Consider the following 24934-nt stretch of genomic DNA (forward strand, 5'->3'; position numbering starts at 1 on the left):
CTGTTTTGTAGTTACTTACATTATACCACATGTGCCACTTTGTTTTTCATTTCCCCAGTGTGGTAAGATTGCCTTTGAAGCACTTGCAGTCCACCTTGCTTTTCACCATCCTGAATCATCTAGTGTTGCCTGAAAACATGGTCATATTCTGTCATCCCTGACTGCAAATAATTTTATGAGCAAGATAAACAGCACCCATCCAAACAGAGAGCCTTGAGGCCCATGTTGCTTACTTCCCTCTGTTGTGGGAAAAGTCCTGATATCTAATACTTACCACAAAGCCCTTTCCATGTGTTTGAATGACACTCTGAAAGAAGTTTAAAAGGACTTCCTTTTTCAGAGGAGAAGCTGGTTCTTGCTCAGCCAGACTTGTTTTTCTATATTACACTTTTCACCAACATAGCCAAGGCTTATTTCCCAGCTCCCCTCTGTGTTTCTTTTTAAAAATGAAATAAGGCATTATATTGCCTACTTTCACTAATGGGTGATGACCAGCTACAATTTTTTTAAAGAGTTCACATTTGAGCCATTTAAGAATTCTTAGATGTATCCCATAGATAACCAATGAGCTGGTCTTGAGATGTAGCTGGACTCCAACCTCCCATCAGCCAACATAGCCAATGGTCCGGAATGATGGCAGCTTCAGTCCCGCAATTACTTGGGCTGGGGACACTAAAATATCCATCCATACTCTAGAATATCATTTCTTGTCATCTCCATGTAACTTTGTTCTTCAGGTGCATTTCCCCCAAAAGGGATCTGTCCAACACAAGGAAGACAAAAGTGACTTTTTTTAAAAAAAAATTACATAGGAAGCTGCTTCAAGCCACACCACTGGTCCACCTACTTCAGTATTGTTGACACTAAATGGTTGGGACGCTTTCAGGCCAGTCCTACCTAGAGACCTTTGCGTGCAAACCTTGACCCCTGAGCTATGGACCTCCCCAATTACCGTACATTCTCTTCCAGTATAATATTTCATTGTAGGGTGTTTAGTAAGTAAACCATGCAGAAGTCTTTAAGATTGCTTGGATCTCAATCCAAGCACGGCTATTTAAATAGGAATAGAAGCCAGATTAAATGCTAATCTACGTCCCTGACCAGGTTCACAAAAAGCTGCTATGCAGGGGAAGTGGGAACATGTGCCACAGTGATTTGTATGTGAACTATGCATGACAGCACACTGCCCCCAGCAATAGGTTTAACACTGCTGTTCACATACCAGCAGGGCAGGAAGTGAAGGCAAGCAGATCTGCCAAGGTGTTGGATATGCTTCAGCATGATATTCAGTTGCTTCAAATAAATGCAATACACCAAATTTACCACCAGGTAGAGATAAATGACAACCAAAGTCACACAAAAGCAAATGCTGTATAGTTTAGGGTTACCAGATGTTCCCATTTCCCGGGGACAGTCCCTGGATTTGAAAATAAGTCCCCATACAAATTCCATCCCTGGAATGTCCCCGGATTTCACATAATGTCCCTGGGAAATGCAGCAGCGGCAGTCTCAGCAGCCTGGAGCAGTTGGCTCTGACTGGCTTCAGGAGCTGCTTGGAAGTCCCCATATGATGGTGGTGCAGAGGTTCTAAGATGCAGCTTCCGGGCTGCCTCCACCTTCCCTAACCCCAGCAACTAAGCTCTGAAGGGAGGCTTCATGCTGCCTATCGGAGCAGCCTCCCAACTCCTACTTGCATGAAAGCAGGAGTAGGGCAGGGATCTCTCAGCTGTGAAGGGAGGCTTCACACTGCCTATCAGAGCTTGCGTTCAAGTAGGAGAGGGCAAGGATCTCTGTTAGGCATCGGAAAGCCTCCCTTCCCAGCTGAGGGATCCCCACCCCCTCCTGCTTGCACACAAATAGGAATGGGATTGGGGCTGCTCCGAAGGGAAGAGAGGCATTGCGCTGCCGCCGCCACTGCTCTCAGCCCTCCTCCGCCTTCCATGCCTGACCCACCGTACACTGCTTCACCACCACCACCACCGAAGAACCAACAACTCAGGGGCTGCCCAGGCTTATGGATAAAGGAGATAGAAGCCTCAGAGGAAGGGAAAATGTGGTGATTGAGGTCAAGGCAGCGGCTGCCCCTCTGCCATCGCTGCAGCATCAACATCCTGAATGTAGTTTGCTTGTTTGTTTGTTTGTTTGTTTGTTTGTCTGTTTGTTTGTTTGAAGTGTCCCCGGATACATTAAAAAATTATCTGGTAACCTTAGTATAGTTGTCCCTGTTGCAACAGCTATGGTACCCCTTTTTCTCATTGTGTGTATAGGTTGCCTGTGTTGTGTTTAATTATTCTTGTTATTATTCTGGTGCTGGAGGAGACTCTTGAGAGTCCCATGGACTGCAAGAAGATCAAACCTATCCTTTCTTAAGGAAATCAGCCCTGAGTGCTCACTGGAAGGACAGATCCTGAAGCTGAGGCTCCAATACCTTGGCCACCTCATGAGAAGAGAAGACTCCCTTGAAAAGACCCTGATGTTGGGAAAGATGGAGGGCACAAGGAGAAGGGGGTGACAGAGGACGAGATGGTTGGATAGTGTTCTCGAAGCTACCGGTATAAGTTTGACCAAACTGCGGGAGGCAGTGGAAGACAGGAGTGCCTGGTGTGCTCTGGTCCATGGGGTCACGAAGAGTCGGACACGACTAAACAACAACATTCTTATTATACCCTGTCCTATCACCAAGGAGCTCACAGCAGCTTCCAAATGGTGGTCTCCTATCTACAGACCTCCTTAGCTTCCACAGTAGAAGTGGGGCATGTGCTTTCATTCTCTGGGTATTGATGTGGCTAGCACCAAAGCATGTTTTGTGCTGTGACTGGTAGGGCAGTTTCTTCCATGAACACATGTAGGTGTAACTGCAGCTTTCTGAAGGTTCTCAACACATGCAGCCCCAGCCACTGGAAAATGAGGAACCATACACAACCACCATTATTTCTATGTGCAGTTCCCCATGCATTTATGTAGCATAACATGCTTTTGCTCACCTAGGGTCCCTGGTCGGACATGGTCTTTTTGCAGAACTAGGCCGCACCTCTTGCTAGCATGTTTTCCAGCTGAAAATCTGAGCGATCCTTCTCAGAGATGGGGCTTTTATGCAGCAAGCCATGAACACAGGTTTTGTGATTCGGATGGGAAAGTTCAGATGGCAATGAATAATAGGAAGCAAGTTTTGCAATGGATGCTGCAAACATTCTTTTGCAGGGTGCGTCAGCTTCGCCCGTGGAATTAGCTCACTCATCTGGATTGCTCCGTTGCAGAAACCAGCCTTGCACATAGTTCACGGGAGAACTCTGCCCTGCTCCTCCTTCCACAAGCCTCTATGCTATCGGAGGACCACTTCCTGACTGTTTTGAAGCCAGGATGGGCAAAGGCAACCTGTATTACTGTCCTCCCCACTTCCACACACATTCGCCCTGTCCCCTGTGGATATCCAATATTCAGCACAAGCACCATTCCAACATTAGTACGGACTAGTTGTTCCTTGTCATGTAGAGCAGCACTGTGCATTTTATTTATTTGTTTCTAATACTGCTTCTTCCTCCCCACAGCGCAAACTGTGTGTCCATTGGCTCAGGGGTGGGGGCAAGTCAGACTGGAGCAGCCCCCAATTTTAATTAGGATCTTGGCAGAAGAGCAATAGGGTTAAAGTCTTCCTCCTTGCCCCCTGCATACCCGTTAACTATCAATTTACATTTTAAAATAACATGCATGTTAAATGCAAAGATGCACTTAACCCCATGTCCAGCTTGGCCTTAAACCACATGCTCCAAAATTTCACAGAGGAGAGCAGGGATATACTTGTTCCAATGCCAATAATCACTACCTGATGTAACCCACTGTCAAGAGCTGTGACGTGCAGTTGCCCTTCATGAGAAACCCCTGCACTGCAAGTGACGGCTATCTAGTAAAGCATCTTTTGGCCCTGAACCAGTTTTGGCCTACACCTGTTGCCAGATGCTCCCTGTCCTTCAGGAACAGCTGTATATATGTAGGCATCTTTCAGCATAATGAAAAGCCAATCTGAGAAGGCAAGTATTTCTTATATAGTGTTTTAACTCGGCACAAGGACTCAACACTCAACTTCTATCTTGTTCTTAAAAGTAATTTAATAGTTTTTAAATTAAAAATTGTTCTGTTAAGACACCAAAGTCAGAAACTAATACTGTCACACATATACTGTTTTGTCATCATACTCGCAGACAGTTTTAGATTTTATATACTTGTTTCAACAGTTAAGGAACCACCATCTTTTCATACATACATTACAGCAATATGAAGTTGATTCCATAAAATATCAAATCATCCTTATTTTAAAAGTTATATTAGATTCTGTGTGCCAAAATGACATTTTTGTACACAATGCTGCTAATGTAATATACAGGTGTATTTCCCCTGCCAAGACCGCCCACGCCCCATGGCCCCACCACATAAACAATCTCATTCTTTGTTTGTACATCATTTATAGAGATCCACAGAGTCAAGTTATTGCAAAGGGCTGATCAAACTGTTATTTCCTGAATGTGCAGTAGCTTATCTTCCCTGGGTAACATTTACAGGACTTACTCTGTAATCAGCTTCCTTCCTTCCTTTCCAGTCAAAACCTGGAAAAGTTGAATTTTTAGATGTGAGATATGTTAACATCTAACTCTGTCACTATCTTGAAGGAGTGCAGTTCTCCAGTAGCAACATTTTGTATATTGCCTTTGAGTGTAGGCCTTGAAGGACAGTATAATCTTCAGGTGAGCACAAAAAAATGTGTGTAGAAATCAAGACTGTAATCCTCATACCTACTTCTTCCAGAATAACCTCATTAACATTCACTGGATTGCTCTAGAGAAGAATTTAAGGGTTGTAACCCAAGGCTCAACCTGTGCAAGCCACCATTATGCAAATAAACTCAAATGAATGAAAAGAGATCTATACTTTCCACATCAGATGCACCGAAAGCATCTTTTGTTAATACTCTGTAGGAAAACCATCAAGAAAATCCCACAGCTATGTAACATAATGGACTGCTTTTCTTAACTCTCCATTATGAAGCAACACTGCTCTAAAGTAAGGCTACTATTATAGACTTTATCTGTTGTTTTACCCAAGACCAGGATTTTGGAAATGTTAGGTGCAAATCTGAAAAACCCTGAGAAAGGGGGAGAGAAGCATAAGATGACTAGAAGCTGCATTACAAGAATAACTCTTGGGAACGTTTGTCTTGTCAGGAGTTCAAAAGCAACTTTAAGTTTCATGGAACTGTTGCCAAACACTAAGCAGAGCAGGTCTTCGTAAGACTGGAAGCCACTTACAGCTTCAACATTTCCATCTACCGAAAACCTTAAACAAGAAGAGCATAACCATAACACTCTTCAGACACCCCCCATGAAGCAAATGAATTCCTTGGGTGACCTGATGTGGATGCTTAATGTGAGACCCACTATGATGATTGTGTAGGAATCCACATCCAGAGCTATGAGATGTGTAAGACTAGAGATGGAGCAGAGCCATAAAGTTCTTTGATGCCCATTAGGAAGGCCTCATACTAGTACTCTCCTATTGACAAGTTCCCTTCCCACTCAATAAATAAGTTTATGTATCCTTCACATCTCCATATACAACTAGCATTCACATCTTACAGGTCACAGTGCCTGCAAGTGATTTGCTCCTGTGAAAATTGTGTGACATCACAACAGCTTTCATACATCTGAAGATGTCCGTGAGGATGTTGCATCTTCAACCACAACCTCTCAGGATTGTGAACTTCATATGTGCTTTCAGCTTATGGCAAATAATAAAGTTTCCTTTTGCATGTAATTATGCAGTTGTGATTAATAAACAAATGATCACTAGGGTGAGTTTTCAGCAGATGCTTGCAAAGTCTGGATTTGGAATGAGTACCCTGGAACGGTGATAAACTATGGGATTTGGTTTCCCCTAGTGGTTCTCAGAGCTACCTAGTGGTAACACACATTTTCGCTGCAGCATAGGAAGGTGTGATCTCTAAGGAGGGAACGGGTGTGCGGGTTGCTTTCTTTAAAACAACAACAAAGTACACAGGTTGGCCACCTGAGAGGAACACATTCCATGCTGCACTTCAGACAACATGCAGGAAATCCTCAAGTGTCAGGGAAAGGTACAAGAAGTGGGGGCTGACAAAATAAGTAGCCTACTGGTCAAAGCCTATGTACAACTTTTTTAAAAAATGAATCATTTTCAATTTTTGAAAAAAAAAGGTTGAAAATGTAAGCTGTAATACAAAACACATATATGAAGGTGATCTTGCCTCTTCCTTCAGCTCTCTGTCACACTGATATGGTGGGACAAGCCCTGAAAATAAAATAATAATAATAATAATAATAATAATAATAATAAATTATTTATACCCCGCCCATCTGGCTGGGTTTCCCCAGCCACTCTGGGCGGCTTCCAACAAAATATTAAAATACAATAGTCTGTCAAACATTAAAAGCTTCCCTAAATAGGGCTGCCTTCAGGTGTCTTCTAAAAGGTAGTTGTTTTTCTCTTTGACATCTGGTGGGAGGGCGTTCCATAGGGTGGGTGCCACTACCGAGAAGGCCCTCTGTCTGGTTCCCTGCAACTTGGCTTTTTGCAGCGAGGGAACCGCCAGAAGGCCCTCAGCACTGGACCTCAGTGTCCGGGCAGAATGATGGGGGTGGAGAAGCTCCTTCAGGTATACTGGACCGAGGCCGTTTAGGGCTTTAAAGGTCAGCACCAACACTTTGAATTGTGCTCAGAAACGTACTATGGAAAGAACTATGCCTTCAGAAATTGCCAGATTTATTTAGGTTACACGGGTTATGAAGGATCTATAGGAAAATGGCACTGTGTAATTCACTAGCTGACAGCAAAATAGATGATGTGCAGTAACAATTACTCTCCAGTTGAGGGCACAGTAGACTTTTGTTCAGAACAGACACACTGAACATTAAAGTGATCTGTCACATTCAAGATGTTAATTAAGGAACTATTCGTATCTTCAAAAACTACCCCCATATTCCTTGTGCATATCTACTTCTGCTTTTCCATCTGATAACAGGAAAGACAACAACCCGGTTTTTCACATACAGCTAAGCTGAACTGCGGCTTAGAATGAATGAGCAAACATGGATTCCCAGCCTGAAGGTTGTGATCACTTTGGTCAGCTTCTGCTGCTGCCGCTGCCACACTACGCAGAACATCCACGCTTATAGTTTGTCTCCCTTGCACAAACTAAGAGTGGTGAATCAAGGAAAAAAAGAGGGGTTTACAGCTTGTGGTTTAAGTGGGCTTGATAGAAGTTACAGTCCCAATAAAATCTGGAGGGCCCTAATTGGGGCTTCTTTTTCAAAATCTGTGGTGTAAATTATACTGCGAGGACAAGCAAAGAATGCACTAAGCAGAACCTGATTAACTGAGCTGAAAGAGTTTTTGCAAGTTTACTGCATTGTGTGTGCAATCTTCGATTATTTTACTAGTTTTCTCAGTTCTAGCTCCAGAGGTGCTTTCTCAACAAAATCACTTAAATGAGATATACCCTTTGCAAAGCCATAACTGTTATTGCTTCTATACTCTCTCTTACACCAAGGCTTATTTACACGTCACGTTTAGGCAGGTATGTGGCCCAGACCCAGGACATATATGGAGGAATTTAATGTTGCGCTATGATAGATAATTCCATCAGGGCAAGTGTTTCAGCTTGCTAGCTGGAGTGATCTCCGCCATGCGTTGTGCAGGTTCTCACAACCCTCCAAGCCAATTTCAGGTGGCACGGGGGAGGGAAGTGGGGGAAGCCCTGTTGCACAAGTGGGAGTCTTTCCACGGGCTTCCACTACTGTGACTCATTGGTTGAATCCTGCCCATACTATAGCAGTAAGTGGCTATAGTTGTTTTCCCTCCACTGCTTATACCTGGAGCATATATTGCTATGTTCTGGGGTGACGATGGCTAGCCAAGATGCTGGGATTCCTCACAGCCCCATGGTTCTTTGTAGAGTTGGATAAGAAGAAAGTAGATGTGACAAACAGGATTGTTCAAGATTATCTTGATGGCCCTGGAAGAATGGTCAAGGACCTGACTCGGTTAAGGAGATGTCTCAATGGATCAGTGATTCTGGAAGGGAAGAGCTACGTGTCACTTCCTCTGGCTGGGAGCAAGTAGGAAAGAAGGGAGCTAATCTAACTTTGTGACCAAAGACAAAGAACATACAAAGGCCTGATTTTACTCGATGAGAAACCAAAGCAATGACTGTGATGACCCATAACCACCAAAAAAAAAAAAGCTGCCCCCAAAATAAACTATTAGGAAATCAAGTTCTGTTGGAGTGTTAATGATGTGAGCCCTTTTATCTAATGCTCAACCTGCATGTGTGTTATAAAGCCATGCATCACAAAGACACCACCACAAACCTCCAGTGACCGACATCCCAAGGAAACCCAACTCAAGTATATACCTAGCCCCCTGAGAGATTACCCCACTTGGAGATTTGGACTGCACATGGCCTACAGCTGCTTTCAATATCATTGCAGCAGCTTTGTATTCTGCAGAGGTTGAGACGGCAAGTCAGCCATCTTAGATAGCTATGCTGTGCATTGTATATTGTTTTTGCCATAAAGGAAAAGCTAGGCCTCGCTCTCAAAATGGATGCCGCAGTGACGTGGTCTTTGAGCTGTCAGAGAAAGAATTCCGAGTCTAATCTTTAAGAGATGAGAATGCATAGTACGTGCAAAACTAAGCAGCCTTTCAGAAGTAAATAAACTGATGTTTGGGGGAATTTAAGATGAATGCCCATTCTTGCACAATGGTCTGGCCGAAGGAGAGGCTACTCATGCTGAAGACCTTCAATGAGCAGCATGGTTATTTGGCCGCAGGATTTGCTTCCAGCCCTTGGTTAATATTCTTATTGCTGTGTGACAGCTTTTGTTCACTGTCAAGAGCTTCCCATGTGAGCAGAATTACACGAGACAGATGATATGAGGCTGTCTTTCCATAAGATCTGCTATTTCTTGCACAATGTCATGAAATGAAGTGTTTCCCCATCTGCAGTCACATCAGTCAATGAGTAAGGTGAGGTAATGCACAATGCCATGACACCACAACATGGGATAAATGTTACTGCTGCATGTTATGGTAAAGGAGAACTCAACCCAGCAATTTTCATTGATGGCCCTGCATCTTTCTCAATGTACAGTACTGCCTATATTTTTAAACAGCTGAGTGTTTCCAAACCTTATTTTAGTAACCCTGGTTACTAAAATAGCTGAGGAATAGCTGAGAAAAGCCAGAAATTGCAAATATCAGAGGATGATATGAGAATCACAGCAAAACAGGAAGATTTTGCCAAAACAAAACAGGCCACAAACTTTAATGTTCAAGAGCCATTTCAAATACTCTCTTAGGCATAGTAAGCATGGGCTAACCAAAAATACAATTACAACGGTCCAAGTGACAAAAAATAATGTTTAGACAAATGGAAGAAGATCCCATCCACCTTAATCTTTCCCCAACAGTGGTTTTTTTGGGGGGAGGGGGTAATCCAAACACAGCTGCTCTCTGATGAAATATGATGAACTTCAAGTTGAATTTGCCAGCCATGTGTCAAATTATGCCCAAGTGCTAAGTGAAAGGACTGCAATGGAGGTTATGTGTGAACCATTAATCCCCTTTAGCTGTATCACTCCTCTAAGGAGCTCAGAATATCCCACCCATTTATAACAGGGTTGCCGCTTGCAGAGAAGACCTATCCAACTCTCTGTGTTTGTACAAAGAGCACAACAGGAAATGGTGGCTCAAAAAAATTGGCAACAGGATGGCTAAGTGTCCCAACTGTGTTGTCACAGAACAGTCTACTGGTTGTTGAAGTAAAGTGCATATGTCTTCTGTGTGCAAAAACCTCACATTTGTGTAGGCAAAGTGAGTCCTTCAACAGTCCACCTACGCTGCTCGAAAAAGTGCTCGGGTTTGGATCACATACCTTTGGTAATGGTGCACCAAGGATGTGTTGAGAGGGTTTGTTCCCAAAGTGCCATTTTTCAGGAGCATGGTGGCCCAAGAAGCTCAGAAATAGAGATGGGGTTAGCAATCACATGGATGTAATGCGATCTCTCTCTCTCTCTCTCTCTCTCTCTCTCTCTCTCTCTCTCGTGTGTGGACAAGAGTATGCAATAAGGAGCTGTCCTGGATTTCTCTCTGCCACCTACACTTGCTTGATTTTTTAATGGAATTGCAAAAGCAAAGTAAGGTACTAAAAATGAGTAAGCCTGGGACAGCCTGGCCTGAGATGACTGATCCAGATTCTCCCCTTCCGCAGTGATAACAACCAAGACTCAGCAGAGGATGCAACATGCCTACCCAGCTTAGCATCTCAGCTGGTTAGCAATGAAATTGGATCAGGAAATTCTGCAGCACCCATGCACCTTCTCCTCCATTTCTTCCATGGGAGCTTTGAACTTTAAGAGAGGTGGATCACCGCTCGACACTGTGTAATAAACTGAAGTCCCATTGGACGTATAGGAAGGAGTCCTGGAGCTAATGAGGTGCTCTTTCGCTTCTCCCCCGTTCTCAGCTGTGCTGCCCCCGTTGCTCCCAAAGTGTGTGCTGATGAAGGGGTGGTTGAGAAGCTTCGCTGCTGCCCGCTGCCGTTTCAGCTCCGCAAGGGTTTGGTGGCTCCTTTCTTTGTAGCCCCCCCAGATCTGATGAGAGTCAGGGACTCCAGGGGTTTCATAGGGCAGTGCTTGGCCTGCCTCATTGTCCAGGGCAGAATGCATTTTCCAAACATCTCCATTAGGGATAGAGTATTGGTAAGTGGCAGAGGATAAGTTGAGCCCGTTCTGGAGGAGGGTTTCCGAGTCGCACTGCGTGCTTTTGGTTACCAGCTCCGGAAGGACTGTGGGTGAATCTGCTGGAGAGTTCTGAAACAGAAAAGAAAATGAAAAAGGCTCAGCCATGACTAACCATTTATCTTTTTTTTAATTAAAAAAAAATATTTTCATTGAATTTTTCAAAAAACAAAAAATAACAAAGAAAAACAAAGAATACATAACATTGTAAACATACTTATATACATATTTTCCAAAATGAAAACTAAGAAAAAGAAATAAAAGGAAAAATAAAAGATATAAAGAAAAAAGACAAAAGAAAAGAAAAAATACTTTTCAGAACCTGGAATATTACCAAATTTTTGCTTCAAATACTGCAATATATAAATCTTAGTTAAAATATCATAAAAGACTTCCACTGCATTGACCACAAGTCTCTTAGTTGTCTTACTTGCATTTACATCTGTTCTTCAATCATTTCCCTTCCTTAGATTATTTCATAATCAATCAAATCTTTATGTTCTCTGTATTCTTCACAGACTAACCATTTATCATTTGACTGACGCTTACTGATTTCCATGCACCAAGGAGCTATGCATGCCTGCTATGTTAGGCTAGCCTGTGGCTTATGAAAACATTCATAAGCCGATAAGCAGACACAGGGCAGTCTGCTTCCATTCTTTTTGTCAAGTTATCCAAAACCTTCCTGGATTGGCAGGGCAGGGGAAAAGGGACACCCCCCAAGAGATCGGCATGAGGCGATAGATGAGCACACGTTGGAGCATAGGCTATTGGGATAACGAAACCTCCACTCTACTTTGGAGCACTGGAAATACCTTCACTCCAACAGAAGGATTAGTTAGTTATTACTTTGCCCCTTACTGGATCTGTGTTCTCTTGGTTGGAGCAAGACTCTCTGATGTCACCGTTGTAGCCAGAGGTCCTCTGTTCTTCTGAAGATTCTATTTGCTGCCAGATGATAGCCTCCTTCTCGTACTCCTTTCTGTAAAGGTTGGTTCGGTCAGAAAGGCTTGCCCTCCGTACCACTTTCCTGAAGAAAAAAGGACAGAGGAGAGGGATTATGAAGAGATTAATCACTGAAGTGGAGCGGCTACATTCATCGTTCTGCAGCTACCTTTGCAGTGTGAACAGCCCTTCAGAATATTTCACCAAGTTGAATATAAATTGCATATAAGCATCTTCAGGCCTTGCTAATAAGGAAAGTACCCTTCACCCTTTGTACTTATTATTATTATATTATTATTAGTAGTAGTAGTAATAGTGATTAGGCCTATGGGACTTCAGAGATTGACCTGCCAGGCCTAAGCGCACCCACCTTTCCCAGCCGTGACTCAAAGTCGTCATTTTTTCCAAGGTGGGGTGAGGCAATATTTTTGATGCCCTCATCCCAAGCTGTATAGAGCTTTGTACACAAGAACAAACACCTTGAATTGAGCTCGGCAGCTTATTGGCAGTGAGTGCAATCCTTTCAGCAGTACCATAACATGGTGGAGATAGGCTGCCCCAGTGAGAAGCCAAGCCACTGCATTTTGCACTAGCTGCAGCTTCTAGGCCAAGGGCAGCCCCATATATAGCATATTGCAGTAATCCAACCTGGAGGTTATAAGCAAGGGATTCTGACTCCCAGTTATATTTAATAATAGCAGCAGCAAAATGACTCCCTTTACACCCTAAGTTATACTGCTGAAATGAAGAGCCCAGGAGTGGAGTTCTGCATGAAAAGGCTGTGAGCTCCTTTAGTTCTGTTACTCAAATTCAGAATTCTTTAACTGGCCAAAGAGTATATCTTTTACTTAAGACTGCAGCTTGTGAATCTCAGGACAGTAGCAAAAAGAATTCAAAAGATCCCATGCGCAAGCCTAAAATCTGTCAACTTGTGCCTTAGTTTAGCAGCAACTGAATTCATTGAAATGCTTGCATAAATTATTGTGAGTAAGCAAATCTGCAAATCTGCTATAATATTTTTGCCGAGGGCATGTAATTGCTCCATAATTCATAACTAAAGCATTAATTCCTATAATGCTAAGTGGTCAGTAGGTGGCTCTCATTCCATGCTAGCAAACTGTGCGTCTTCCTTCAATATACTGTAGGTATATAAAAAGGTTGAGAATCATTAACTCCTTAGTTCTCACATTCAACACAACACAATCCTATGCAGGCCTAAGAAAATCTCACTGCGTTCAAGGGACTTAGAGCATGTATAGAACTGCGTGCAACTGCATTTGATCAGATTCACTTCTTGTAACCCATGCCTCTCCCTCCCATTTTTTTTGGATCTATATTTCAAAACTAACACAGATAAAATTGTTTTTGTAAGGTCTTGGTAGCAAGAACCACCTGATATTTTTTTTTTTGCTTATGTTCTTCTGTAAAACAACACATTTTGGTAACAGTGCAATATAAAATAATAATAAGGATAGGGTTAATTTTAGCCCCCGATAAACCACCCTGTAGGATTTCCTCCTAAAATATCTCTTGTAGGAAATCATTATTGTCCCCACCACAAGCCCACATTCTCAAGTTAAATCTTGCAATCATGGCGTGCATTTGCTTGGTTGCCTTTCCTGCTGAATCTGCTTTTATTTATTGAAAGTAAGCTTATAGAAGTCAACTGCAGCCAGTTGGAAATCCCACTAAGCGGCTACAAAGCTCAGACTTGCCAAGCACTAAAGGTATGGAATTATACATCTAGCCAACATGGCTTCTCTCTGCTCACTCACCCTCTGCTTCCAGTGCTGGAGGTTCTTCTGCTCAGGGAGGACTTGTGCCTCATCTGAGACTTCATGATGACATCGTGCTTATGCTTCAGCTCCAAGAGCAGAACCTTAAACTCTTCTTCTTCACAGAGGTCTAAAGGGAATAGAAACCAAACCCTTGAGTTGAGCTGCCCTGCAATGATGTAGCTAAAGACTGCATGGTAACTACAGTCCCCAGCTCACACACTGCATTTTATTAGGAGTACTCCAAGCCCAGCAACACCTGGGACTGAGAACAGAAAACACGAGCTTCTTTTATTCATGTGCATAAACCAGTCTTGGGTTCAGATTTTTCCCCATCCAGCAATTTGTGGGGGGTGGTGTAAAGAACATGCCCCCAGAAGACTGATATTCAGATGAGGAGCCAGGATATGCATTTGCCCAAGAATGGAAAGTGCAAACAGAGGCAGAATTACAGCTCACCTATTGGCATCTCATCCATGGTGGTTCGGGCGCTCAAGCTTGCGCCGTGAGACACCAACAGCTCTGCCATATGCATCTGGAATAAAGGAAAGAAAGCAAAATTCTTACTAGTCCTCCGAACACTAGGGCCATGTCTTTTATACAGGTGAACTTAGCATTGCAAGAAAAGCCAAATTGCTGAATCAGACCAAAAGTCTGTTGCCCTCCATATGTTTTGAACTTCATCTTCAACCTAGCCAGAGCAGGTAGGAGAAGGCCTTGTCAAGAAGAGAGTTTGGATTTGATATCCCGCTTTATCACTACCTGAAGGAGTCTCAAAGCGGCTAACAATCTCCTATTCCCTTCCTCTCTCACAACAAACACTCTGTGAGGTGAGTGAGGCTGAGAGACTTCAGAGAAGTGTGACTAGCCCAAGGTCACCCAGCAGCTGCATGTGGAGGAGCGGAGATGTAAACCCAGTTCACCAGATTACGAGTCTACCGCTCTTAACCACTACACCACATTGGCTCTCCAGTCAAGTACTGCAGCATCTTGTCTCCCCACAGCAGGGAAGCTCACAGGTAGGATATAAGGCTCTCTTCATGGTTGCTCCCCAGCCAATAATATTGAGGTTCTATTTAGCTATCATAGGTAAAGGTCTTTGAGGAACTACTTCTCATGAGTTGGTATTGCCCTCTTCTGAAAGGATGGAAACAAAACACATACGTGTCCCCAGAAGGCAGCAGCATGGAGGGGCTCCCAGCCATCCCAGTCCTTGAGGTCCAGCCTTGTTCCATGGTCCAGAAGAATCTCTGCTGCGTGCAGGTAGCCATTGGCTGCAGCTATATGCAACTAGGAGAAGGAGAAGGCAATGCCTTTTATATTGAGTCTGAAACAACCTAGAGCTTGACCTTAAGGATTAAGCGCATCCCAAAGACCTAAGCTGCATTCTCAACTGGGCTCCAGCTTCTTGTACCAATACCTCATTCAGCTTTGCATCCGTTTCAGCAATTAAGAGTTCTTAAGATTGCCTCAGCTCCCATTCCTTTCCATCTCAAAGCAAATGCTTAGCAATTGCCTCTTAATTTCTTAGCACTGAACCGGTACAGCTAGCAATAAGACTCTTTATTATCTGCAGATGTTTTGCCAAGCTCAGATAACCTGATCCTAATATAAAATCAAGACTATCCCAAGCAAAGTATGGCATTGAGCACATAGGAAGTTGCCATATATCAAGTCAGATCATCCGTCTGCCTGGTCTCTTCCAGCCTTACTTGGAGATGCTGGGAACTGAAGCTGTGTGCAAAATGTGTTCTCCGCCACAATGGCACAACCCTTATGGCTCTTGCTCCTAATACTGGCCCAGCCAAATAAGCATGGCTTGATATAAATTCAATACCCACAACCTTTCCATTTTACCCATAGCTCACCATTAACAGCCAAACAGACAGAACTCCACAAAACCAATAGGGGGCTCCAAGTGAACGGAGCATTGCTATGATAGAGAAGCTCCTTGCATTCCTTGCGAGAGCTTGATGTGCAAATCAGATTTTTGTTATCAATTTTGCTACTGAAACAACTTGTCTTAGGGCCAGAGTAAACGTAAGTGAATCTCCCAACACATTCCCCCTCTGTTAGAACAGCTGTATAGCAGTAACACACACACCCCCACGCAAACCACCACCATTTGGATCAGGGCCAAGTACTGGGGAAGAAGATTTAAAATTGTAGAGTTACAGAACTGTGGAGTTGGAAGGCACCACAAGGGTCATCTAGTCCAACCCCCTGCAATGCAGAAATCTTCTGTCCAACGTGGGACTCAAACCCACAGCTCTGAGATTAACAGTTTCCTGCACTACAAACTAAGCTATGTTGCTATACTGTTTTCCTGAAGTGGATATTAATATTATTAATCAATCAAACAACAAAACAGATCTTCACTCGTAAGATCCTGGTGAAGGTTGCTGCAATTTTAAATACAATATAAAAAATGGTTTACAACAAATTATGATCAGGGTGGGTCCAAAAATATGCATCTCAAGTGTTAAAGGCCAGGGTAAATAGATGCATCTTCAGCATACTGTGGAAATATGCAGTGAAGGTGCCAGACACACCTCTGTAGGGAAGGAGGGATAGTAATACTAGCAATTGTCCCATGGAATGCTAAAATTAATAAAGTGCAGCAACCTGTGCATTTGATGAGAACTAGCAATTGCAAACACCAATTTCATTTAGGACACCTGACCTGCCACATTTCAGCAGTCGGTGGTGGCAGCTCTTAACATACAAACCTACTCTTGAACACCACGGTATTTATTCCAGATTAAAAATGAACGTGGTTTCATTTTCCTAAGCACTGATGAGTGTGAGAATCAATTTAAAGCTCACTTGCAGAATTAACTCATACTGAACATTATGTAGCCACCTGTTTTGTTACCCAAGACCACAGCAAAAAGGGATGAGATCCACACACACCCAACACACTCTCAAACTGTTCCTATCTGGAAGAGTTCATGCGATGTTGTGTTAATCCCTGACCCCTAACTACAGTAACAAAACCAGGTGTAGTTAGCGATCAGAATCTCCCATTTTGTGCCAGTGATGAAATGATGCTTTTTTCAGCCAGAAGGATGTCCTTGGAGCAATTCCTATGGCGGAATGCACATACAAGGGCTGTATATTTAGTCACCACTTCTCAGGTGAACCCTCAGAGAGGTTTAGTGATGCTGTCGTGAGATAAACTCCTCATTGCACACCAAGCTGAGCTGCTTAGAGGAAGGCTGTAAAAAGGTAGCAGGTGGGGGGAGGAATAAATAGTTAAGCAGGAGCCCAGATGTCTGACTGTGGGTCAGCCCAGAGTGTGGGGAGTATTCGGGGGAGGGGCAAGGGTGTGTTGTCAATGCCTGCTCATACTAGGGCCAAAGTACAGAAGGTTTTTTTAAAATAATAAAGCAGCTTAGAAGAGATACAGATTTGGGAGGGAGGAGGAGTTAACCGTTCCCTCCTTGCAAAATTCCCCTGATCTAAATCCCCTCCTGCAAAGCTGCTATTTGCCCCGCTGTGGAAAATACAACTCTTCCTCTATTGCCGCAGGGCCAATCAAAATGGAAACCCTTGCAGTAATTTTAAAAGCTAAAAATAGAAGCTTCGGGACATCAGGTCATGGAGCTCTCATGTATTGCATTTTAACACACACCCAGGCTTACCTACCTCACATGGCTGTTGTGAGAAAAAAAGGGGGGGGAAGAGCTATTGAGAACCTTGAGTTCCTTGGAGAAAAGGCGAAACACAAATGGAATAACTAAAATAAGAGCAACATAACCCTCTTATCCTGGTTTCTTAATGCTGGCCATCAACCGTAATGATAAAGATTTGATTGGGCTAATATAAAAATAATATACCACTGGAACCGAAATTCCTTTCAGCCCTCTTAAAAAGTAATTGTCTACCCTGAACATCCATCATTTCAAGAAGATCCACAGCAAAAAAGCAATAAAGGAAATGTCAAAGATTTACAAGTCCAATTACATCCAAAGACAGGCAGGCAGCCAGCTTCTTATAATAATTCAGTGAGAATATGGCTCACCAGCGTAGCACCTTGTGCATCGGTCCTGTTCAGATCTTGCCCTGTTGCTATCATCTCTGTAATATCATCAACCATTGCCTGTTCTGGCGCAGCTCGCGTCTCATTGATTTTCTCCTGTGTGATTCCTACAGTGAGCAAAAGGAGAGGAGTAGGAACAGCATGAGGTTCTATTTGACTTAACGGAAAAATAGTTTGGTTAGCTTAAAGGCTAACATACATGTTACAGGCAAATGTGTATAGGAGAGTGGCTTTTAAAATAAATCTGTTCCAGGAGGCATGCTTCAACTTATGAACACCTTTTTTTTAATTTCAGGGGGAAAGCCAGATGAGAGAGTGAGGCATTTGGAGCAAAGAAACATCTGGATGACAAAAGGTTTATAGTAATAAAATAATAATAATTTATTATTTATACCCAGCCCATCTGGCTGGGTTTAAGCATACCTCCCTGCTGCTTTTGTGTTTCAAACAGAGCAGTTTTTGTTTTTATTTTTTTAAAAAACCCAGCAGCATCAGAATTAATAACGCCTTTATTTGCACATAACATGTAGCTAGCCCCTTAGACTACACACATAGAAAAAAATCAACAAATAGTAATCAAAATGGTTACGGGGATGGATATACATAAATAAATCTGCTGGACTGCAGTCATTGACTTCAGCAGCTCTGGTGTACATGTGGGGAACATCAGGGCACATACATAGTTTTGCATGGGGAGAGACTTGTTTACTTCCAGGAAATGGTTTTCTTTTGCCCAGGACTGGGCACAAAACTGCCAGAAGAAATTAAAGTTTGGTGCAGCAGTTGTGCAGCTGAACAGAGCTACTTTAAACCTAAATATTTTCATGGATGCGAAAAGATAACTTAATGTGCTAGATCAGGGATAGGGTAACAGGTAGACTACAGCTACCATTATTCCTAACCTTTGTCTAATCCTCTTTTAAATTCCTCTAAATTGGTGGCTATCAATAGTTTGACTCATGAGAACATGGCCTGGGTGCTCACAAATAATACATACCCCTCCCCAACCCTCCACAGTGTCACCATGCCATGAAGGTTTGGGTTTTATAATGGCCTTAGAAGGCTGCATGCTTCTGCTGCTCATGTGACGCAACACACATCCACCCCTAATACATTTTCTAATAGCAGCATGGCTGTTCCTTTACAGGGATGAGGGAACCTGTGGCTCTGCAGATGTAGCTGGACTACAGCTCTCATCATTCTTGCTATGAGCCATGCTGGGATGGGATGCTGGAGTCGCCTGCACTGGACATTCAACCTCCACAGGAAGATGTCAAATAGCAACACAAGCCCACACCTGAAGCTCCAGTTTCTCATAACCGGGCCTTACCCTGGTATGCCATGCAGGTCTCAATGACGTCTAGAGTTGGTTCGTCTTCACACAGGTCATATGGCATGTTCCCATCTGCATTCACCGCTAGCAGGTCTGCTCCACTGCAAGGAGAAAGCCAGGCATGAGAGATATCAGCACGCTTCAAGGATCTCAAGGGTAATGCACAGCACGGGACAGCAAATCGTGTTCCATCAAGCTTTTGAGAACTGACTGCTTTTAATGAAAGGGATGGTGCTCTGCTGTTTTTATTGCAATTATCTGTTTGCTTTATAGGCTTAACTCTATCAATTTTAATTGTTTTTTAATTATTGTTTTTTCTTTAAGATTTTAGCTGTTCTTTTTATTTGTAAGCTGTCTTGATTCCCTGTCAGGGGAAAAGGTGGGGTATAAATAAATTGACAACAACGACTCAGACATGGTGCCCAAAACTTAACAGTGCATTACTGGAGACATATAGGACTGTGGTGGGTTTCAGAGGTGTTTTTCCCCCAGAGCCAAATGAAGTAAAGCAGGTGGGAGTTGAGACCTTACTTTAGTCATGGGGAACTGTATCCCCATTACTTTTTCCATCTGCCGCCAGGATTGCCCCCTAGGTGATAAGGAAAGGCAACTGCTAAGAAAGACTTTCAGTGAATTCATTGGATTCTAAGATGGAATTAAAATACCTTCAATTATAAACTCCCAAAGAAAACAACAGTTCCTTCCCACTTAATACAGCAAGACACCTGAGAGAATCTGAATCGGAGCCTCCAGCTGTCACTGTTTGGTCACAGTACTCTAATCTCTTGTCTCTCAGAAAACCAAGTGGATTAGGCTCTGTAGTTAAAGGGCGGGAGCCTATGACCTTCCAGTTGTTGTTGGATTATAGCACCCTGACCATTGGCCATGTTAGCTGAGGCTGATAGGAGTTGGGAGTCGCAACACCATTGTGAGGGCCACTCTGCACTGCTGCTGTAGATCAAGAACACCCTCTAGTCCATAGTTCTAGCCTGAATACAATCAGTTGATCACACAGCATAAATCCAGGCCAGTAGGGATACACCAGACTGTATAAAGCCCTTACTTCCAGATTAGCTTCTCAGTCCAAATAGCATATGTCATTAAGGAGTCACACAGATCGTGCTTCTCTGGAATTTTATTACCACCCTACCTAAATCGATAATGCAGTTACTACATCAGCTGCCTCTAACCTTGTGGATCTTTGCCTTCTTGCAAGAGAACCAGCCCCCCTCCTCACCCCAAATGGTGAGAGCTTGTCTCCCTCTCACCCCAAGATGTAAGAGCTTGTCTTTCTCACATGCATTTTCACTGTCCCGTTCCCACATTTCTCTCAGTCATGCATTCCATTTTGCACAGGGCACAAAAACCGACAGGCCCACCATTCTGCTTCACCAAGTCAATTCCCGTGCCTGTAACAAAATCCTAGGGGTGTCCCAATATATTCTGAACCACATGTGGCCTCAACGTGAAAATAATATCCTAATACAGATTAAGCTTGATCTGCCTTGACATTTATATCCCTTTGAAGTGGAGACTAGGCAGTCGCTTCCATTGATATTCATGCTCATTTTTCCTCCCCATGAGAACAGAGGAAATTACACTGTAAAACACACTTGCAGGTTCTTTTTATAGAGTCCGTCTAAATCAGCAAACAAAGCACAGGATCTGACATCCTTTGTACGGCTGCTACTTCTACAGGTCTCTCTGGGTTCCATGTTGTGGCATTGAAGCCTTTTGATTCTGTATTTAAACAGACCCTTTGATCTGATAGACTTCTTACTGAATACTACTTTGATTGCAACAACCACATGCTGTGTTGTGTTCTGGGGGAAAAACTCCCAGTCCATTGCTTCTTCTGGTACAGAGAATCAACTGGCACGGTGCAAAAACAACAGCATTCTTATTATTGAGGCACAGGCAAAGCAGAATTTATTTATCCTACCATATTTGTATCCCTTTCTTCCTCCAGGGAGCTCAGGTTACCCCCAATTTTTGATTCATAACAGCCATATAAGGTAGGTTCAGAAACTGGCAGTTATGAAGTAGCACATTAAACATACAAGATGGCTGACATCAGACTCTTGTGGTTTACTTTTCCTTCTTCCTTTTTTTTAAAAATTAGAATCTCCATGGAGCATCAACACATTATACATTTGCAAAGCAGAAGGGCAAATCCAATTTGTTTCCAGATCCAATTCAAGGTAAAAAGAGCCTGAACTCTTTGAGATCAGGATGTCTTAAGGACCATCTCTTCTCACATGAACTTGCCCATGTACTGGGGCACTGAGAGAGACTTTGTCCTGTGTCCCTCTGCCCTATGAGGCACAAAGGGTTGAGATGCAGAACAGGGCCTTCTCATCAGTAGCACCCTGACTGAATAAACTGTTCTGTGAACCACTTTCTGGCACTCTAGCTTATATCAAGTGGTAACATGAAATGAAGTGTGGCATAAATCCAAACCTTCACTTCTGCCAAGTCTAATCTGAATAAGTCATGAAGAACTATAGGACTGCTTACCCATGGGGGAATACCAGGACTGTTGTTCTGGAATGCAAAAACAATGGATGCTGTGTGGCTGGCTGCCCAAAATATTCATCTCTCGTGTCTTGTTCCTGCTACTTGCTGTAGTTTCTGGCTGGCCAAGGGTAGGCTAGTGAACTGGATCAGACAAGTCTGATTCTGATGTCCTTCACCCCCATGGACCACCTTTGGCAGTTTGAGGTCTGCCTGCCTGTCAATCACCTGACATCAGAATGTCAGGTGACACATTGTTTGAAATCAAATAAGTGTTGCTGATCAGCTAAGACTAACAGCAGAGGGGATGGACTGGAAACACATGACTAAGCAACAAGGACCCCAACTTTTATCAAAGGTATTCAAAATGGGTCCGTTCCAGCATAAGACAGAAAAGTAACACAGGTCACCTACTGCTGAATCAGAATCTTCACCAGGTTGATGTGTCCACATGTTGCTGCCGCATGCAGAGGAGTCCACAGCTCATTGTCCTTTGCGTTGACATTGGCACCATGGTTCAGAAGAAGCTTAACGACCTCTTCATAGTTGTCTATGCAGCACTGTTGAGAATTAAAAGACAGCAGAGGTTTTGTTTCATTTAACAAAATCAATAACCCACTTAAACAACATAATAATCTCAGGCAAGTTTACATTAAAGGGAGGGAATCATTAAAAAGGGGGAACCACCCACAGATTTTAAAACAGCTAACATAGTAAAATTATCAAAATATAAAAGCCAAATAGACATAGTAAAATTACATGTCTGGGTAAGATTGCCTAAACAAAAATGGTTTTAGCAGGCCTTGAAAACTGTACAATGAGGCACCTGTCTAATATTAACTGGCAGGGAATGCTAAGAACAGGGGCCGCCACACTGAAGGAATGATTTCTTGCAAATGCAGAACAAACATTGTAGGCTAATTCAAATTCAGATATATTAATAAGGCAACCAAATACAGGTTTCAGCCAAACAGAAACATATGGACATAAATTATACATAAGAACCATACAGAAAGAAACTTGACCTGTACAATAAATAAAACATACATAAAAACAGAATCTTGGCACTCAAGGAAGGCCACATGGCTTTGTCTAAGTTGAGCTGTGCTAAACATTACAGACCTGTCTGAACTGGACAACAGATATTTAACCTCATCCATATTCCGGAGGGTAGCAACTACTGCTAAAGATTTCTTTAAATACTTATGCCTAGGTGTTTCATAAAGCTTACAGTGCAGAATATAGAGGCTGGTGTTTTCCACCCAGGGGCCACCACATAAACAAAACCACTGATCTCTGGCGATTTCCTTGAATCTGCCTTCCAGAAAATTAGACTTCATAGCTGTAGATGAAAATTCAGGGCTATTTCGCTTCCCCATGATGCAGTTTTAAGGCAGGGAAAAAGCAGTGCCATCCATGTCCTGTTCTGCAAACAGATCTTGGAGCTGCAGATGTTATGGAGAGCTTGCAGAAGTGCCAGTTCCAGCAGACTGATGCACTTAACTGGGTACATATGGGGGTGAGATGATCCTTTAAATAAACTGGTTCCAAGCTATTGAGGGCTTTATATCTTAATTGTGACACCTTGAATTCGGCCTGGCTTGTTCCTGATACTTCGGGATGGGAGTGAGGGGAGAAATTTGATTCAATTCACATTTAAAGTCAAACTTAATTTGCACTATGTGGGCAGCTATCCATCACACTTCTCAAAATGGTGCAGTTCTCCAGTCAAGAGATGTACACAAAAATGCAAATGCATATATTAGTGAAAATAATATTTAAAAATGCATTATGTTAGGGGAAATCAATTTGCAAAAATGTGTAGCTTAGGCAAAACAGCAGACAAAGATCCATACATTAGGAGGAATTTGCACTAAAATGCTGGTGAATTTTCACAAACCAGGACCAGGATATCTAAAAGATTGCCTCATTCCCTACCCAACTGATCACTATGTCGACAGGAGGCACAACCTGCAAATACAATCCCTCCAGGAAGTCCATTGCACATAATGTTGGAATCGGGCCTTTAGTGTGGTGCCATTATGAAACCAACACCACCCTAGGAAATTCTAAATGTCAAATACCAACAACAAAAGGATATCTGGAGTTCAGTTGTCTAGAAATTTGCCTTCCATCTGCAGTAGTGATATGACATTGTTACATGTTCACATTATCTATTAATGTTTGCATTTATCACCAAAATGGTATAAACTAACCCTTGTATGTCCTCATTTCTGCTCCTGACTAGAGGAACAAACAGTTTTTAAGCTATGTGATGACTGAACAATGAGCCTGGTCAATATATGATACTGGAGTCAATAATTTTAGTAAGCTTGCTTTCTGCAAAAAATCCCTGTCTGAAGCTTTCCCACCTGACTAGAAAGTCACTTTTACAGACCAAAAATGTTTTCCTTTGTCACAGGGACAACAAAAAGGAAACATCATCATATTTATTTATTTATTTAACTTAACTTATGAATCACTTCCTATGAGACACCTCAACGTGATTTACAATACAACCATGTATCTAAAACAGTTACATATATTAAGAAACAGTTTGCAATTACATATATAAAAACAATTTTTGAAATAGAACAACAGTTTAAAACAACCACAGCACTTACATAAAATCAGTTAAACAAACAAACCAACCAACCAGAACAGATACCAACTGCCATTAAGATTTTAGAAGCTTTGCTGAAATATATATTTAAATATATATCTTTATATTTAGCTTGTTTCAGGAGCTAGTTTGCATGTCAAAGTAAACAACTACCCAGTGCCAGAAAAATAATGCTCATTTGCAGAAGAATCTGGGCTTCAGCCATGGGGCATCAATAGCTGCATTTACAAAACCTACTAAGAAAGAACGAAATTTGGATGCAGTTATCCGCCTCCAGAATCAGCTTAACAACCCTCCCTCTGTTGTTACTACCCACCTCCTCAGTGCCTAGAAAATAGGCATCCAGATGGTCTCCGGAAAACCCAGCAGCCATCTGATTTCAGAAAGTTGAGGAAATAAGGATACGACAGTGAGTCCAGTCTCATTTCCCCCACATCAAAAGCCCATTCAAACACATTATCAACCTGAATGATCTGCCTTATAATGATCCACCCTAGAATGATCTGCCAATTATCCTGCATGGTCCTTTTCTCATCATCTTTAGGGTTGTTTTGAAGATCAGAAACATGCATGTAGCACATCCAGTTTGAGGACTCTTCTGCTTATGCTGTGACCCTTTAACCTACACAGTTGGTTCAAAACACATAAAGCTGTCTTCTACTGGGTTAGCCTTTAAGTCCAATATTGGCAGGGGCTTTCTGAACCAGCTGTGATCCACATCCTTGTATTAGTTTATTAAAAACAGATGTGAGGATGCTTGTGTGCATCTGGATCTCGGGGAGTGAGGTTTAAACATTCTCCCGTGCTATTTTACCCAACATAAAATTATTAGCCAGAGTGGAGTTTGTGTGAACAACAGGTACAATTCTTTCTCTC

The 24934-nt window shown here is 42.6% G+C and overlaps 1 protein-coding gene across 6 annotated transcripts in view; it reads right to left on the reverse strand.

Moving 5' to 3' along the window:
* Nucleotides 1–9322: 9322 nt before the first annotated feature.
* PPP1R16B (protein phosphatase 1 regulatory subunit 16B) overlaps nucleotides 9323–24934 on the reverse strand; it is a 109538-nt gene continuing 93926 nt past the window's right edge. For 5 of the 6 annotated variants that reach the window (XM_083746241.1, XM_083746242.1, XM_083746245.1 and 2 more), the window contains 8 exons: nucleotides 21850–21995; nucleotides 18919–19022; nucleotides 17571–17695; nucleotides 14711–14836; nucleotides 14006–14081; nucleotides 13547–13676; nucleotides 11688–11856; nucleotides 9323–10898 (listed from right to left, as the gene is read on the reverse strand). In XM_083746241.1, the coding sequence (XP_083602367.1) occupies nucleotides 10377–10898; nucleotides 11688–11856; nucleotides 13547–13676; nucleotides 14006–14081; nucleotides 14711–14836; nucleotides 17571–17695; nucleotides 18919–19022; nucleotides 21850–21995 (1398 nt within the window). In that variant the 3' untranslated portion in view covers nucleotides 9323–10376. Of the gene's footprint in view, nucleotides 10899–11687; nucleotides 11857–13546; nucleotides 13677–14005; nucleotides 14082–14710; nucleotides 14837–17570; nucleotides 17696–18918; nucleotides 19023–21849; nucleotides 21996–24374; nucleotides 24849–24934 lie in introns of those variants that run through there. The other variant, XM_083746246.1, reaches the window with a different exon arrangement.

Source organism: Podarcis gaigeae (assembly GCF_964106915.1).
Source record: "Podarcis gaigeae genome assembly, chromosome: 6".
Lineage (NCBI taxonomy): Eukaryota > Metazoa > Chordata > Lepidosauria > Squamata > Lacertidae > Podarcis > Podarcis gaigeae.